The sequence below is a fragment of the Kogia breviceps genome, unplaced genomic scaffold (assembly GCF_026419965.1).
Source record: "Kogia breviceps isolate mKogBre1 unplaced genomic scaffold, mKogBre1 haplotype 1 scaffold_600, whole genome shotgun sequence".
Classification (NCBI taxonomy): domain Eukaryota; kingdom Metazoa; phylum Chordata; class Mammalia; order Artiodactyla; family Physeteridae; genus Kogia; species Kogia breviceps.
The window spans coordinates 3,187-18,197 of record NW_026712044.1 but is presented as its reverse complement, the minus strand read 5'-3'; the positions used below and the strand labels follow the sequence as shown (position 1 = coordinate 18,197).

The window sequence follows — 15,011 nt, the reverse complement described above, 5'->3', positions numbered from 1 at the left end:
CCTCTCCCAGCGATGACCACAGCCTGGCCCCCACCCTGGCTCCACGTGTATATAAGGGGACCCTGGGGGCTGAGCACCACGGACGCCAGTTCTCAGCACATCCAGCTCCCACTCAGCCGCCACCATGTCTCTGACCAGGGCTGAGAGGACCATTATCGTGTCCATGTGGGGCAAGATCTCCACACAGGCAGACATCATCGGCACCGAGGCCCTGGAGAGGTGAGCACCAGGTGGGCTGGGATGGAGCCTCGTAGGGGACAGTGTGGGTCAGTGAGAACAGGGGTCAGTAGGAGGGGTCAGGGAGGATGGGTCAGTGAGGAGGGACAGTGAGGAGGGGACAGTGAGGAGGGTCAGTGAGGAGGGTCAGTGAGGGGACAGTGAGGAGGGTCAGTGAGGAGGGGACAGTGAGGAGGGTCAGTGAGGGGACAGTGAGGAGGGTCAGTGAGGAGGGGACAGTGAGGAGGGTCAGTGAGGAGGGGACAGTGAGGAGGGTCCGTGAGGAGGGGACAGTGAGAAGGGTCAGTGAGGAGGGGTCAGTGAGGAGGGTCAGTGAGGGGACAGTGAGGAGGGTCCGTGAGGAGGGGACAGTGAGGAGGGGTCAGTGAGGAGGGGACAGTGAGGAGGGTCCGTGAGGAGGGGACAGTGAGGAGGGGACATATGCAGGTTCAGTGAACATGAGCAGCGGTGAGGCGGGTGCACCTTGGTCAGTGGGCAGGAAGAGGAGGGGCAGGGGGAGGGTGACGAGGGTCGATTGTGTCTCTCCCTCCGCGCCCAGCACCCAGGTCTCCACAATCATTGTTGATTGAATGAGTGAGTGAAGGAAGGAACGAATGACTGGAGGACGGGGCGGTGAGGGTGAGGTGGGCCGGGCCATACTGGAGCCGGGGCAACAGCTAAAGTCCACAATACCGATCCTGTCTGTCTTTAAAATGTTCATATTGGGGTCAAGTTGCATTTTTTGCCCTAATATTTACGTTTTAACTCCCGCGTGCAAACGTGACGTGTCCCGGCCCGCCCCGCCCCGCCCGCAGGCTCTTCTCCAGCTACCCCCAGACCAAGACCTACTTCCCGCACTTCGACCTGCACGCGGGCTCCGCGCAGCTGCGCGCGCACGGCTCCAAGGTGGTGGCCGCCGTGGGCGACGCGGTCAAGAGCATCGACAACGTGGCGGGGGCCCTCTCCAAGCTGAGCGAGCTGCACGCCTACGTGCTGCGCGTGGACCCGGTCAACTTCAAGGTGAGCGCGGGGCGGGGCCAGGGGCGGGGAGGGGCGGGGTCCGGGGGCGGGGCTGGGTGCCTGCCGCTCGCGCCTTGCCCGCCCTGAGCCGCCCTGTCGCCCCAGCTGCTGTCCCACTGCCTGCTGGTCACGGTGGCCTCGCACTTCCCAGCCGACTTCACGGCCGACGCGCACGCCGCCTGGGACAAGTTCCTGTCCATCGTGTCCCGCGTCCTGACCGAGAAGTACCGCTGAGGATACCTCCCGACCCCCAGGGCAGGCTTCGAGCCCTCCCCTTCCCCTGCACCCTCTTACGATTCCACCTGGGACCCCCAATAAATGGATGAGGATGGAGGGAGCCTGGTCGTGCGTCTCAGTATTGGGGGAAGCGGAGGAGTATGAAGGGAGGGAATGGGGGCTTCACAGGAACACGGTCGACCGTTGTGTCACCCCCGGCCTGGAGGTCACTCCAAGGGTGCTTTGGGGCCGGTCCTTGGTCCTGAGGACCCCAGAGTCGCGACCGGAGGGAGCAGAACAGCCCAGGACCGCCCACGCCGTTTTCTCGGGTCAGACCTGAGTTTGTGCCTCTTTCCCGCCTCCCAAATCACCCAGTCTGTCGCTTCAGTCAGCGTATTGTGTGTACGTGTAGGGTATGTGTAGGGACTCAGGGGCCTTTCCTCAAAGCTTGTTGTCACAGCTCAGGTACTGAGAGGACCCTTGATACTTCCTGGCCCTCCGTGCTCTTTCTCCCAATCCCTTCATCGGCTCCCTGTGGAATAATTGTAGATCCCCCTAAAGTCTGCAGCCAAGGCGCGCGCGCGCACACACACACACACACACACACACACACACACACACGGCGTGATTCAGTTCCTCTGCGGTGACAGGGACCTGGGTTGGCAACCAGGGTCCCCAGGTTCCCGCCGCGCTCCTGAAGATAAGGGCGGGCAGGGCGCCGGGGGGCAGAGCCGCTATAAGGAGGCCGGGACTGCGGGCGCGGCCCCCAGAGCACGCCACGCCAACGCCATGCTCAGCGCCCAAGAGCGCGCCCACGTAACACAGGTCTGGGACCTGATCGCCGGCCACGAGGCACCCTTCGGGGCGGAGCTTCTGCTCAGGTGTGGGTCTCTAGAATCGCAGCGAGGCGGAGACTGTGGTGTTGGGCCTGAGTCGGGAGGGGGGCGGGCCTGACCGGGGTTTCTCGGGGTCTGGGAGGCGCAGACGCTGGAGGGACCGCCCTCCCTCCTCACCCTTGCTCCCGCAGGCTCTTCACAGTGTACCCCAGCACCAAGACCTACTTTAAGCACTTGGGCGACCCCCTTGACGAGGTGCAGCTGCTGAGCCACGGACAACGCGTGCTCGAGGCGGTGGGAGTGGCCGTCCAGCACATGGACAACCTGCGCGCGGTCCTGAGCCCGCTTGCCGACCTGCACGCACATGTGCTGCGCGTGGACCCCACCAACTTCCCAGTGAGCCACCCCGGGATGTAGCAGGGTTCGCGCGCGCAGCCGAGGTGGGGAGGCATTCGGCAAGGAATTGGAGAGGACAGAGCTCTTCTAACCGGCCTTTTCTCACGCAGCTGCTGATCCAGTGTTTCCAGGTGGTGCTGGCCTCCCACCTGCAGGGCGAGTTCACGGTGGAGATGCAGGCGGTGTGGGATAAGTTCCTGACGGGCCTGGCGGTAGTGCTGACAGAGAAGTACCGCTGAGTTCTGTGCCCCGGTCTAGGTCTGCGCATGTCAATAAACATGCCTCAAAAGGCTGGACCCCGTGCAGGTGTGGTCTTTGGGGAGCAGGCAGACTGACGTCACAGTTGCCGGGCAGAGAAGCTCCTGGTCCTGAGGGGAGCCTCGCGGAATCTTAGGGCAGGATCCCCAACCTTTGCTGACAATGGAACCAGGGGCACAGGAACAGGACCTTGGGCACTCAACAAACCCTGAACGAGGACAGTTCCCGGTCTGACAGTCTGGGGGTCCGGGCCGGGTGTGTACACCCAGAGGCTTGCACAGAACAGTTGCCCTCCCGGGGCAGGGGGATGTGGTGGGGCCCGAGCGCGTGCTCGGATGGGGGAAGGGTCTTCGGCTTCACCTCGCATCTGTCACCCATGCGGTGCCATACCATTCACAAAGCATGTCCTCATTCACACACTCATCCATCTCCGTCCCTACCTCGCTCTGGGAACTGCAAGCCTCAATCTTTGCCTTTTTAACAGACAGGCGGGGCACCGAGGCCAAGGGGGCAAGTTTCTGGCCTGAGGTCAAACAAACTTCGTGGCCCAGGGCTCCACGGACCCTCATCTCTGTTCTTTCCCATCTTCTGCCCTACTTCCAGCGCTCACTCTGTAGTTGCCTTGCTCTGGTCCAAGTTAGTCCCTTCCTCTGAATCTCCTGGGGCAGGGAGTGGGGGTAGGAAGAAAGACCTCTACGGCCACAACCTGTGTCATGTCAACATGAGGTGCGATACTAGGCTTGTCCCTAAGCGAGCTGAGTCTAATGCATCCGACGGAAAATTCCCAACCTCGCTGGGTCTTTGAAATAATTTAGAAGATTCTAATGCAGGGTGGGTGCCTGGCAGGCCACGGCCACCCAAACCCCAGCCCAGCTCCAGCTGCCCCAGTCTCTGGGGTCCCTGGGCCATGGTGCCCCACCTTACACACACACACACACACACACACACACACACACACACGTGCCCTGTCAATCTCTCTTCCCTCTGTAGCACTGGTGCAGATATCTTAGTGCTCCATTTAGAGGCTTTGAGAATGCAGGAGCCTGACCCTGGGAGCTCTCCAAACTCTGAATGAGAATGGTTCCGCAGCTGACAACCTCACATCTGTGCAGGACTGGGAAGTGGGGGACCAAGTCCAAAGCAGGGGGTGGGGAGGGGCTGCTGGATGCTAAGCCCTGACCCTGGCCGAGTGGAATAACCCCGTGGTCCATGACAACACCTGCTAATCCGCGCTGCCCCAGGGCCTGCCCACCATTGTGGGTAGATGCTTAAAGGACTTCCCCCCTCCTGTTACATCCTGCACCCACATTATTTACATGGGCAGTTTACAGCTCTTCATCCTGGGGAAAAGTTTAGTGTGAAAGCAGCTTGTTTCACTTCGGAAAAGATTGTGCTCCTCTCCAAGACTGGCAAATAGACACCTCAAGGCTACCCCAGCTGGGGACAAACTCGGGTGCCAGTGGTTTGGGTGGCTTGGAAACGTGTGTGAGCTCTCAGACCCACAGGAGCGGGAAAAGAGAGGGCCCTAGAGAGCTGGATCTAGGCAGCTCTAGGCAGGACTGGGTGGGGCCCGCTTGGGACTCCAGCACTCCTGCACCCTCTCGAGACCGAGCTTTCCAGGCTGGCACCTCCCGGCCCCGTGCCAGCCAATGAGCATGGCACGATCGGGCGTGCCCCTAGCGCCCCAGGCATAAAGGCTCGCGCACTCCCAGCCCTGCACACTTCTGGTCCTGACCCAGACTCAGAGAGAACCCACCATGGTGCTGTCTCCCGCCGACAAGACCAACATCAAGGCCGCCTGGGCTAAGGTTGGCGGCCACGCTGCTGACTTTGGTGCAGAGGCCCTGGAGAGGTGAGCAGCCCACCTGCCCGGCTGGGACTGGGGCCGGTCGCCCCGTCGCGTCCTGGTCCTGGGCCAACTGGCCTAAGCCCGGCTCTCCCGCCTCTTCTCCACTCAGGATGTTCATGAGCTTCCCCAGCACCAAGACCTACTTCTCCCACTTCGACCTGGGACACAACTCCAGCCAGATCAAGGGCCACGGCAAGAAGGTGGCCGACGCGCTGACCAAAGCAGTGGGCCACCTGGACACCCTGCCCGATACCTTGTCTGATCTGAGCGACCTGCATGCCCACAAGCTGCGTGTGGACCCGGTCAACTTCAAGGTGAGCTCGCGGGCCAGGCCGGGAGAGATCTGAGCTAGCAAGGCAGAGAGTGCGGTGGGGTTCCGGAGGTGGAGCATGGCAGCGCCCCCCAACCCTGCGGCCCATGACACCCCTTCTCTCCGCAGCTCCTGAGCCACTGCCTGCTGGTGACCCTGTCTGCCCACCTCCCCGGCGATTTCACGCCCCCGGTCCATGCCTCCCTGGACAAGTTCTTGGCCAGTGTGAGCACCGTGCTGACCTCCAAATACCGTTAAGCTGGAGGCTCCGCGATCCCTACCCTGGCCTGGGGCCCTCTGGAGCTCTGGGCACCCTCACTTCCCGATCTTTGAATAAAGTCTGAGTGGGCTGCAGCCTCTGTAGCCTCGGTTCTCTGTGTCCACGAACTGTGCCGGGGTTGGGATGGTTCCCAGCAGCAAGGAATGGGAGGGCGGAGGAGGGACGGGAGCTAAGGCTGAGGCCTCCCAGAATCTGCTGAACCAAGTGAACCAAGCTCTGACTTGCAAGGGCTCTCCCGAGGTGCTGGGGAGTCCTAAAATGGTCACCCCGTTTTTCAGTTTCTCTGCTCCCCCTTAAAGATAGTTAGATGCAAACAAACAAACCACACAAATAGGCTTTTCCTGGTGCAAATGTAGGAGCTGGACAACCTCCACTTCCTTCCTACCAGAGGGAAGGTGAGTTGGAACAGGGGTCGAAGGCCCAGGTACCCTTCCTGGTTCACAGTAACTCCCTGCGGTGGTGGCGGAGGGAGGCGGGAAGTCAGGGAAGAAGAGGGGCCTCGAGCTGTCTGCAGCCTTGAGCAGAGTTCCTCTCTCGCTTGTCCCTGCAGTCCCAGAGACACCTGAATAGCTGACTGTGCACCCAACCCTGTGATCCCAGCTCGTCACACACCCCACCCCTAACCTCTAGCCCCAGGCTCCTGGGGTCTCCCGGCAGTTCTGCCTTAGTGCTGTGAGCAACCTTCACAAAGGCCCCCGTCCCATGCGCCAGTGCCCTGGACTCCACGCTGGAACCTTGCACACCCCACCCACCCTGTAGCCCTTAGGGACCCTAACAGCACCTCCAGCCCAGCCCCCATCTTCAGGGCAACACCCAGCGCTGGATAAAAGTTTGGGGAGGGTGGTGGGGCCCCTGCTCACCACTTTCTTTCTGGACAAGGACCTCTTCGAACAGCTGGGGAGTGGCTTCCCCCTCTCCACCATGCACTCTTCCTCTGCCCCACAGCCCAATTCGCTTTCATTTACATATAGAAAAACACTGAAGAATTAAAATCCACCCATGTTTTTTTCACACACACGCGCACACCCTTTTTGTCTGATTCAAACGAGGGAGAGAATCCCTCTATCCTGTCCACCTAACTCCACAGAAAGAGCCAAGGCTCACAGTTTGGGACTGAGCCCACTGGCTCCTATCCTGTGCTGAGGGGACACAGCTACATCTACAACTATACTTTTTTTTTTTTTTTCTGGTCAAAAATCCCATTCTACCTTAGGCATTTTTCTCTTCAACCTGCTCTTCTCACTGAACTGCATCTCCTCTACCTGTCTTCTGGCCAATTCATTCAGCTCTGTCTCACTTCATATATTTGTTTGTCATTTTGATATTTCCATTAATTTCTTGTTAAAATCCTCTGTCAATTGTTCTCATAAGTCATTTGTCTTTTCCTTATATCTTTGTGGTAAGTCTTCCCATATTATGAATGTAAGACATCAGCTGAGAAATGTTCCTCAAATCTTGCCTTAAAAGGGCCAGGGTGAGGACTTCCCTGGCAGTTCAGTGGTTAAGACGCCACACTTCCAGTGCAGGGTGCACGGATTCGATCCCTGGTCGAGGGACTAAGATCCGGCATGCCCCGCGGTTCGACCCCCCCCCCAAAAAAAAGGCTGGGGTGCAACAACTACCACCCTGGAAGAAGAAACTTGAACCCGGACCCCCCAGCCGGAGGGATTCCAGGAGAGATTTGTTGAGGACATGTGAGCAATGCGCACACGTTTTGTGTGCATCCATCTCTGGCCTGAACTAGACGCACTGAATCGCCCATTCATTCACTGATTCTGCCCAAATTTAAAATGCCTAGCGTGTGCCAAGCCTAGGTCCAGGGTGGGTGGGACGGGCTGACCTTACTCCCTTCCATCCCTCGGGGGTTCTAAAGGGTGGAAGAGCGGGCATCCACCCCGCTCCACAAACCGGCCCCGGCCAGCTGGGACCAGGATATCACTTCCGGGGAAGGTGAACGCAGCGGACGGGAAGCAGCCGGTGGGAGGGAGAATACCCTGACCAGAGTCTCTAGGTCCCTCCACCAACTGAGAGCGAAGCACACACCGCCCAGCCAGGCGCAGACATTGCGCCGCGCGCCCCCTGCTGTCCAGGTCCAAAGCGCATCCCGGCCCCGCGCCAGCCAATGAGAGCGGCGCGATCGGGCGTGCCCCTAGCGCCCCAGGCATAAAGGCTCGCGCACTCCCAGCCCTGCACGCTTCTGGTCCTGACCCAGACTCAGAGAGAACCCACCATGGTGCTGTCTCCCGCCGACAAGACCAACGTCAAGGCCGCCTGGGCTAAGGTTGGCGGCCACGCTGCTGACTTTGGTGCAGAGGCCCTGGAGAGGTGAGCAGCCCACCTGCCCGGCTGGGACTGGGGCCGGTCGCCCCGTCGCGTCCTGGTCCTGGGCCAACTGGCCTAAGCCCGGCTCTCCCGCCTCTTCTCCACTCAGGATGTTCATGAGCTTCCCCAGCACCAAGACCTACTTCTCCCACTTCGACCTGGGACACAACTCCAGCCAGATCAAGGGCCACGGCAAGAAGGTGGCCGACGCGCTGACCAAAGCAGTGGGCCACCTGGATACCCTGCCCGATACCTTGTCTGATCTGAGCGACCTGCACGCCCACAAGCTGCGTGTGGACCCGGTCAACTTCAAGGTGAGCTCGCGGGCCAGGCCGGGAGAGATTTGAGCGAGCAAGGCAGAGAGTGCGGTGGGATTCCGGAGGTGGAGCATGGCAGCGCCCCCCAACCCCGCGGCCCATGACACCCCTTCTCTCCGCAGCTCCTGAGCCACTGCCTGCTGGTGACCCTGTCTGCCCACCTCCCCGGCGATTTCACGCCCCCGGTCCATGCCTCCTTGGACAAGTTCTTGGCCAGTGTGAGCACCGTGCTGACCTCCAAATACCGTTAAGCTGGAGGCTCCGCGATCCCTACCCTGGCCTGGGGCCCTCTGGAGTTCTGGGCACCCTCACTTCCCGATCTTTGAATAAAGTCTGAGTGGGCTGCAGCCTCTGTAGCCTCGGTTCTCTGTGTCCACGAACCGTGCCGGGGTCGGGGTGGCTCTCTTTGCCTGGGACCAAGCAGCTCTCCGAGGCAGGTGAAGAGAGGGAAGGGGAAAACAGTACAGAAGAGTGGGGTGGAGCCGGTCCCACTGCCACTGCCTGGGATTCTCTGGGCAACCCTCACCCTCACCCTGGAGTGACTTGCTGAGTACATCCGCCCTTTACCGAATTAATTCCAGAGACTTGCATAATCATCGCGGGTTTGCTCAAATAATGGGTTTGTTTCCTGTCTTTACATTTTATTGCAAACACACTTGTGCTGAGAGTTGGTGGACCTCCAGCCTAGGACCTTGGAGCTCTCCCAGGGCTCTTCCCAGAGTTGGGTGGTGGGGAGAACACAGAGATCCCACTTCTTCAGAGGCTCACTGAGTGCCCCCTCCCCATCAAGTGCCTCCCAAGTACATGCACAGTCTAGAGGAAATTGGGGTGAGCAGTGCCATTGCAGAGCCAGGCAATTTCCTGGATATGCCCCTTTCACCTGGTACACCCCCCCCCCCAGGACACAGGGTCGAAACAACTGATTTGGGGAGCCCAACTCAGAATCCACTGCATCACCCTGAGGTCCACTGACTCCCCCCAGTGCAGCAGTGGAGAAGAGAGCCCGGGGTATGGGGGGTTGGGGGTGGGCGCCTGCACTGCGATGTGCTTCCTTCCCATGGAGAATGCCCCTAGTGCCCCCAGTGTCCAGTCCTGGTAGTCGTCCAGCCCTGAGCCCCCGACTGAGAGCAATGTCCTTTCTTCCCTAGGCCCAAGTGTCATCCTCAGAAAATGCAATGGCCGGTTCCCTGACTCAGTGTGTCATGCTTTTAGCACAGCTGGTGGCACAGTATGAGCTCTTTAAGAGGCAGTCTTCCTTATTTTATTATTAGGAAAAATGAGGGCCTGGGCTAAAAGTGGAAACAACCCAGATGTCCATCAACAGATGAGTGGACAAACAAAATGTGATCTATCTATCCATAAAATGGAATGTTATCCATCCATAAAAAGCAACGAAGTGTCAATACATGCTACAACATGGATAAACCTCGGAAACATGCTACGTGAAAGAAGCCAGACACAAAAGACCATATATTGCATGATTCTATTCACATGAAATGTCCAGAATACTCAAATGCACAGAGACAGAAAGACTGGTAATGGCCAGGGGCTGGGGGGCAGGGGTTATGGAATGATGGCTAATGGGGACAGAGTTTCTATTTGGGATGATGAAAACGTTCTGGAACTGGACAGTGGTAATGGTTACACACACTCTGAATGTAATTAAAGACACTGAATTGTACACCTTAAAATAGCTAAGACAGTAAATTTTATGTTATATGCATTTCAACGCAATTTTTTTAAAAAAGGATGTATAGTGATGCCTGGCACAGCATGAGTGCACTATAGGTATTAGCTATTATTTTGGGATATATCCTAGGCACCCAATATAAATGCTCATCGTCAGAAAAGGGCGTCTGTTATGAACCAGGCACAACCTTGGGAAGAAGAAATTGTTACCTTCCTTGTATACCATAAATGAGAAAATAGACTCAGAAAGGTGTCATAATAGATTCGGGAGGGAGGTAGAATAAGCTGACGTTCAATGCCAAAATCCATACTAAAATTCAGGGCAACCTAATATTAATGATACATACTAAATATTAGTTTCCATAGAGTAAACCTTCAAAAATAGGGGCTTCAGGGTCCAGGGCGATTAGGAAGGGCCCAGGTCGGAGCAGACGCTCCGTGGAGCGCTCCGGGCCCCTGGGGCCAGATTCTGCGACCAGAGGCGCGGCGAACACCGGAGGCCAAGGGGACCGCGGGCCAATACGCGCAGGCGCAACCCGGGCTTCATCAAGGCGCAGAGCGCGCGGCCGGGCGGGCTCCAGTATGGTGCTGGAGGCGGCGGACCGGGCTGCGGTGCGCGCGCTGTGGCTGAAGCTGGGTAGTAACGTCGGCGTCTACACGACCGAGGCCCTGGAGAGGTGCGCACAGGCCCCAGGCTCCCCTGCCTTCAGCCCGCTCGGGAAAGCGTCCTCCTTCATCCCCAGCCTGACTCGCCGTTCCTCCCGCAGGACCTTCCAGGCCTTCCCTTCCACCAAGACCTACTTCCTCCACCTGGACCTGAGCCCCGGCTCCGCCCAGGTCACAGAGCACGGCCAGAAAGTGGCCGACGCGCTGACCCTCGCCGTGGACCACCTGGACGACCTACCCAGCGCCCTGTCGGCTCTGCGCGAGCTGCACGCGCACAAGCTGCGCGTGGATCCCGTCAAGTTCAAGGTGAGCTCGCCGGCGGGGCCTGACCCCTGTCGCCGGGGGAGGGGGCTCCCGTCAGGGAAGGGGGTGCACCCGCGTGGGAACGACTCCCTCTCTCCGCAGCTGCTGGTCCACTGCCTGCTGGTGACCCTCGCCCGGCACTACCCCGGAGACTTCAGCCCCTCCCTGCAGGCCTCGCTCGACAAGTTTCTGAGCCACGTGATCTCGGCGCTGGCCCCCAACTGTCACTAAATTGGGAGGGTGGTCGCGTGGGGCTCGTGTTTGAGTAAAGTCCGCGGACAAAGCCTCAGGTGCGCGCGTGTTCTCTCTAGGGGAGCCTCCCTGGGCCTGATAGGGGGCGGGGGCGCCCCTCCTAAGGGAAGTAGAGGTCTGAGGAAGCCCGAGTCTCACACTCCCAGTTGTCAGATCCCAGCACGGACGCCCCCCCGAACCACGGCATCTGAGGCAAGTCTGGACAGCGGGTCCCAAATCCCAAGTGGTAAACCCCGACTCGCCGTGCCCTTGGGCGCGACCACATAGCGGTGCGGACCCGGGGCTTCGGCCGCTCGGGAAGGGGTGGCAGGTGGCGGTCATGGTTGCAAGCTGGCGAGGCCGGACCCTCCTCCAGGCTGCCCACTTCGGACACCTCAGATCCACCTAGAACCGCGCAGCACAGCCTGGGAGAAAATTAGGGACCGGCGCCCCTGCCGGCGCGGACCGGGACTGCGCCTCCGGAACGTGCTGGGGACTTCGGGTAACCGGTAGGCTTGGGGTCAAAGGCGCCTTTGCCAGACTCTGGACCTGGTGGAAGGAGGTGGCTCCTGCAGCGGACAGGGCGGACCAGGGAGCCGGCAGAGAGCCCTGATCACATGCCACACTTCTCAGGAGGCAGACCTCAGAGCGTCTTCCTTTAAAAAACTCGGAGAACTACGAGAACTACTCCACTTGCTGCACCTGCCTGTGTATCCCAGTGGGTTCAGCACATCCATTATTCCTTCACTCCCCACTTGACACATGGGGAAAGTGTGTGAACAAATGGAGGGCATCCATCCAACAGTACACGTGTGACATGCAGACAGGAGTCCCCTCTTATCCTGAGGGATATATTCCAAGACCCTCAGTGAATGGCTGAAACCTCAGTACCGAACCCGAAGCATGCTATGTTTTTTCCCATATGTACACACCTACAGTAAATTTAATTTATAATTAGGTACAGTAAGTAACAGCAATAACTAATAAGACAACAATAACAATGTACTGTAATAAAAGCTATGTGAATGTGGTCTCTTTCAAAATATCTTGCTGTGCAAATTTGATACCTTTTCCATCTCAATACCAGAGTAGTTACCACGCACTGTGGCTGTAACTTTTGCAGTTTGAAGTGCAACTGCAAAACAGCATGAATTTTTTTCCTTCTTCACAATTTCACAGATAGAAGATTCGTTCTTACCATAAATCTCAGCAACCTCAGCATACAATTTTTTTCTTTCCTTATTAAGTCTGGAACTTTTAGCTTTTTTAAAATAATTAATTAATTAATTTTTGGCTGTGTTGGCTCTTTGTTGCTGTGTGTGGGCTTTCTCTAGTTGCAGAGAGCGGGGGCTAACTCTTCGTTGCGTTACACAGGCTTCTCATTGCGGTGGCTTCTCTTGTTGTGGAACACAGGCTCTAGGCATGTGGGCTTCAGTAGTTGTGGCTTGCCGGCTCTAGAGCGCAGGCTCAGTAGCTGTAGTGTGCACAGGCTTAGTTGCTCTACGGCATGTGGGATCTTCCCCACCCAGGGCTAGAACTCGTGTCCCCTGCATTGGTAGGCAGATTCTTAACCACTGCGCTACCAGGGAAGCCCTCGCTTTTCATTTAAAGGAAACACTTGAGGTCTTCTCTTTGGCATATCACTCCTCTTGTGCTTTGAGGCCATTATTAAGTGAAATAAGGGTCACTTTGAACACAAGCACTGAGATGCTGGGACAGTCCATCTGATAACAGAGTGCTATTCAGTGACAAATGGGTGGTACACACCAGACAAATGGATGGTTCACATCCCAGGAGAGATGCAGTGCGACACCCGGAGATTTCACCACAATACTAGAATGCACATTTTAAAACTTATGAATTATTTCTGGAATTTTCCATTTAAGAGTCTTGGACTTGGGTGGACTGTGGATAACTGAAAGCATGGAAGGTTAAACAGTAGATAAGAAGGAAATAGAGGGCTTCCCTGGCAGCAAAGTGGTTAAGAATCCACCTGCCAATGCAGGGGACACGGGTTCAAGCCCTGGTCTGGGAAGATCCCAGATGCCTCGGAGCAACTAAGCCCATGCGCCACAACTACTGAGCCTGCACTCTAGAGCACACGAACCACAATTACTGAGCCCACAGGCCACAACTACTGAAGCCCGCACACCTAGAGCCTGTGCTCCGCAACGAGAAGCCGCCACAATGAGAAGCCCGCACACTGCAACGAAGAGTAGCCCCTGCTCACTCCAACTAGAGAAAGCCCGTGTGCAGCAATGAAGACCCAACACAGCAAAAATTAATTTAAAAAAATAAATTAAAAAGAAGGGAATAGACATACCCCCCCCACACACACAGGTGCAAACACCCACAGGCAGAACAGCCCCACAGAGACATGTGACAAGGTAGCATGTAATGTAAGTCTTCCAGGTCCTTCTAGGCACATTTGCAGAGATTCTTTTTCTTTTGGCCGTGCAGTGCAGCATGTGGGATCTTAGTTCCCCAACCAAGGATCGAACTCATGCTTCCTGCAGTGGAAGAACAGAGCCTTAACCACTGGACCACCAGGGAGGTTCCTTGGAGAGATTTTCTTAAGAAATGGTATCCTCAAAATGTCACTGGAAAAAAATGGACACATTGGATGATATAAAGAGGAAAAACTTGGTATGGGAGGAAAAGACACCATAAACAGAGTTAAAAGAGGAACTGGGAGAAAAATATTTGCCACAAATAGCAAAGGGTTATTATCTTTTTCTTTACAAGATCCAAATTCTTTCCCACCCACCCCCTTTTTTTTTAAGCACCAGTCAACCCAACAGAAAAATAAGCCAAAGGACAAACAGGCAACTCATAGTATACCAATGACCAAGAGACATTTGCAAAGATGCATAAAGACATGCAAATTAAAATGCTCATTAACAAGACACCTGTCATGGAAATATTTTAAAAGGCAAGATCCAATACACTCCTGGTGGAAGTTTTAGTATAACCTTTTGGGAGGGTAATTCAGTTGTATACAGTTGTGGGCTGGTAAATATTTAAATAACTGGCACTCAGGAAGAACGGAATGGGAACTGATTTGTAGCATTTGCCAATTTCCGTGGTGTAACTACTGCCAGCATGGTTGATTCAGGCTATCAAACAGGTTATCACTGAATGGGAAATTAGGAAGAGATATATAGGGACTTCCCTGGTGGACCAGTGGTTAAGACTCTGTGCTTCCACTGCAGTGGGGTGCCAGTTCAATCCCTGGTCGAGGAACTAAGATCCCGCATGCTGCATGGTTTGGCAAAAAAAAAAAAGTGATTCGGTTTCACCTTTAAAAAAAAGGAAGAGATGTATAATAGCTGCCATTGTGTCGTATTTCCACTGTCCAGATACAAGAGATGTAAGCACAGATGATAGTAAACTGTAGTACATAATTAGGAAGTAATTGGCTTTCAGTATTTATTACCTGTTTTTCACATGACCTATTTAGTTGTAAACTACTATAATTTTTTCTTTTTCTTTTTGCGGTACGTGGGCCTCTCACTGTTGTGGCCTCTCCCGTTGCGGCTCCGGACGCGCAGGCTCAGTGGCCATGGCTCACGGGCCTATCTGCTCCGCGGAATGTGGGATCTTCCCGGGCTGGGGCACGAACCCGCATCCCCTGCATCGGCAGGCGGACTCTCAACCACTGCGCCACCAGGGAAGCCCTAACTTAATTTTTCATAGTGGTTGTGTTTAACAACAAGCTCTCAAAATTCCTACAACTTAACCTGAGCCAATACAAGCAGGTTCCAGCACACCGGGTAGATCTAGGGGCTTCCTGGTAGATTTCTTTTAGGGGCTTCGTTTCTGGGGGCACAGGGGGAGAAAAGTGAATGAGAGTCCGCCTGCCCAGATGAAGGGGACACGGGTTCGTGCCCGGGTCTGGAAGATCCCCCATGCCGCAGAACGGCTGGGCCTGTGAGCCACGGCCACTGAGCCTGCGCGTCCGGAGCCTGTGCTCCGCAACAGGAGAGGCCACAACAGTGAGAGGCCCGCGTACCGCTTAAAAAAAAAAAAAAAATTAGATTTCTTTTGGACTTCCCTGGTGGCGCAGTGGTTAAGAATCCGCCTGCCAATGCAGGTGACACGG

General features: G+C 56.2%; 5 protein-coding genes across 6 annotated transcripts; all 5 read left to right on the top strand.

The window, feature by feature from the left end:
• Positions 1–124: 124 nt before the first annotated feature.
• LOC131749806 (hemoglobin subunit zeta) lies at positions 125–1,524 on the top strand. The gene is made up of 3 exons (XM_059051674.2): positions 125–219; positions 1,032–1,236; positions 1,342–1,524. The coding sequence occupies exons 1-3, from the start codon at positions 125–127 to the stop codon at positions 1,468–1,470; spliced, it is 429 nt and encodes a 142-aa protein (XP_058907657.1). The 3' UTR covers positions 1,471–1,524.
• Positions 1,525–2,206: 682 nt separating this feature from the next.
• Positions 2,207–2,985, top strand: LOC131749807 (hemoglobin subunit mu). The gene is made up of 3 exons (XM_059051675.2): positions 2,207–2,333; positions 2,480–2,684; positions 2,795–2,985. The coding sequence occupies exons 1-3, from the start codon at positions 2,242–2,244 to the stop codon at positions 2,921–2,923; spliced, it is 426 nt and encodes a 141-aa protein (XP_058907658.1). The 5' UTR covers positions 2,207–2,241; the 3' UTR covers positions 2,924–2,985.
• A 1,682-nt stretch (positions 2,986–4,667) lies between these two features.
• LOC131749804 (hemoglobin subunit alpha-like) lies at positions 4,668–5,455 on the top strand. Its single transcript, XM_059051671.2, has 3 exons — positions 4,668–4,794; positions 4,901–5,105; positions 5,231–5,455. Exons 1-3 carry the CDS (start codon positions 4,700–4,702, stop codon positions 5,357–5,359), a joined length of 429 nt encoding a protein of 142 aa, XP_058907654.1. The 5' UTR covers positions 4,668–4,699; the 3' UTR covers positions 5,360–5,455.
• Positions 5,456–7,563: 2,108 nt separating this feature from the next.
• On the top strand, positions 7,564–8,367 carry LOC131749805 (hemoglobin subunit alpha). Its single transcript, XM_059051673.2, has 3 exons — positions 7,564–7,706; positions 7,813–8,017; positions 8,143–8,367. The coding sequence occupies exons 1-3, from the start codon at positions 7,612–7,614 to the stop codon at positions 8,269–8,271; spliced, it is 429 nt and encodes a 142-aa protein (XP_058907656.1). The 5' UTR covers positions 7,564–7,611; the 3' UTR covers positions 8,272–8,367.
• Positions 8,368–10,224: 1,857 nt separating this feature from the next.
• Positions 10,225–10,962, top strand: LOC131749803 (hemoglobin subunit theta-1-like). Of its 2 annotated transcripts, XM_059051670.2 has the most exons (3): positions 10,225–10,386; positions 10,477–10,681; positions 10,781–10,962. In XM_059051670.2, the coding sequence occupies exons 1-3, from the start codon at positions 10,292–10,294 to the stop codon at positions 10,907–10,909; spliced, it is 429 nt and encodes a 142-aa protein (XP_058907653.1). In that variant the 5' UTR covers positions 10,225–10,291; the 3' UTR covers positions 10,910–10,962. The 2 variants fall into 2 exon arrangements, with proteins under 2 accessions (XP_058907653.1, XP_058907652.1); XM_059051669.2 differs by having other exon boundaries at positions 10,225–10,681.
• Positions 10,963–15,011: the final 4,049 nt, after the last annotated feature.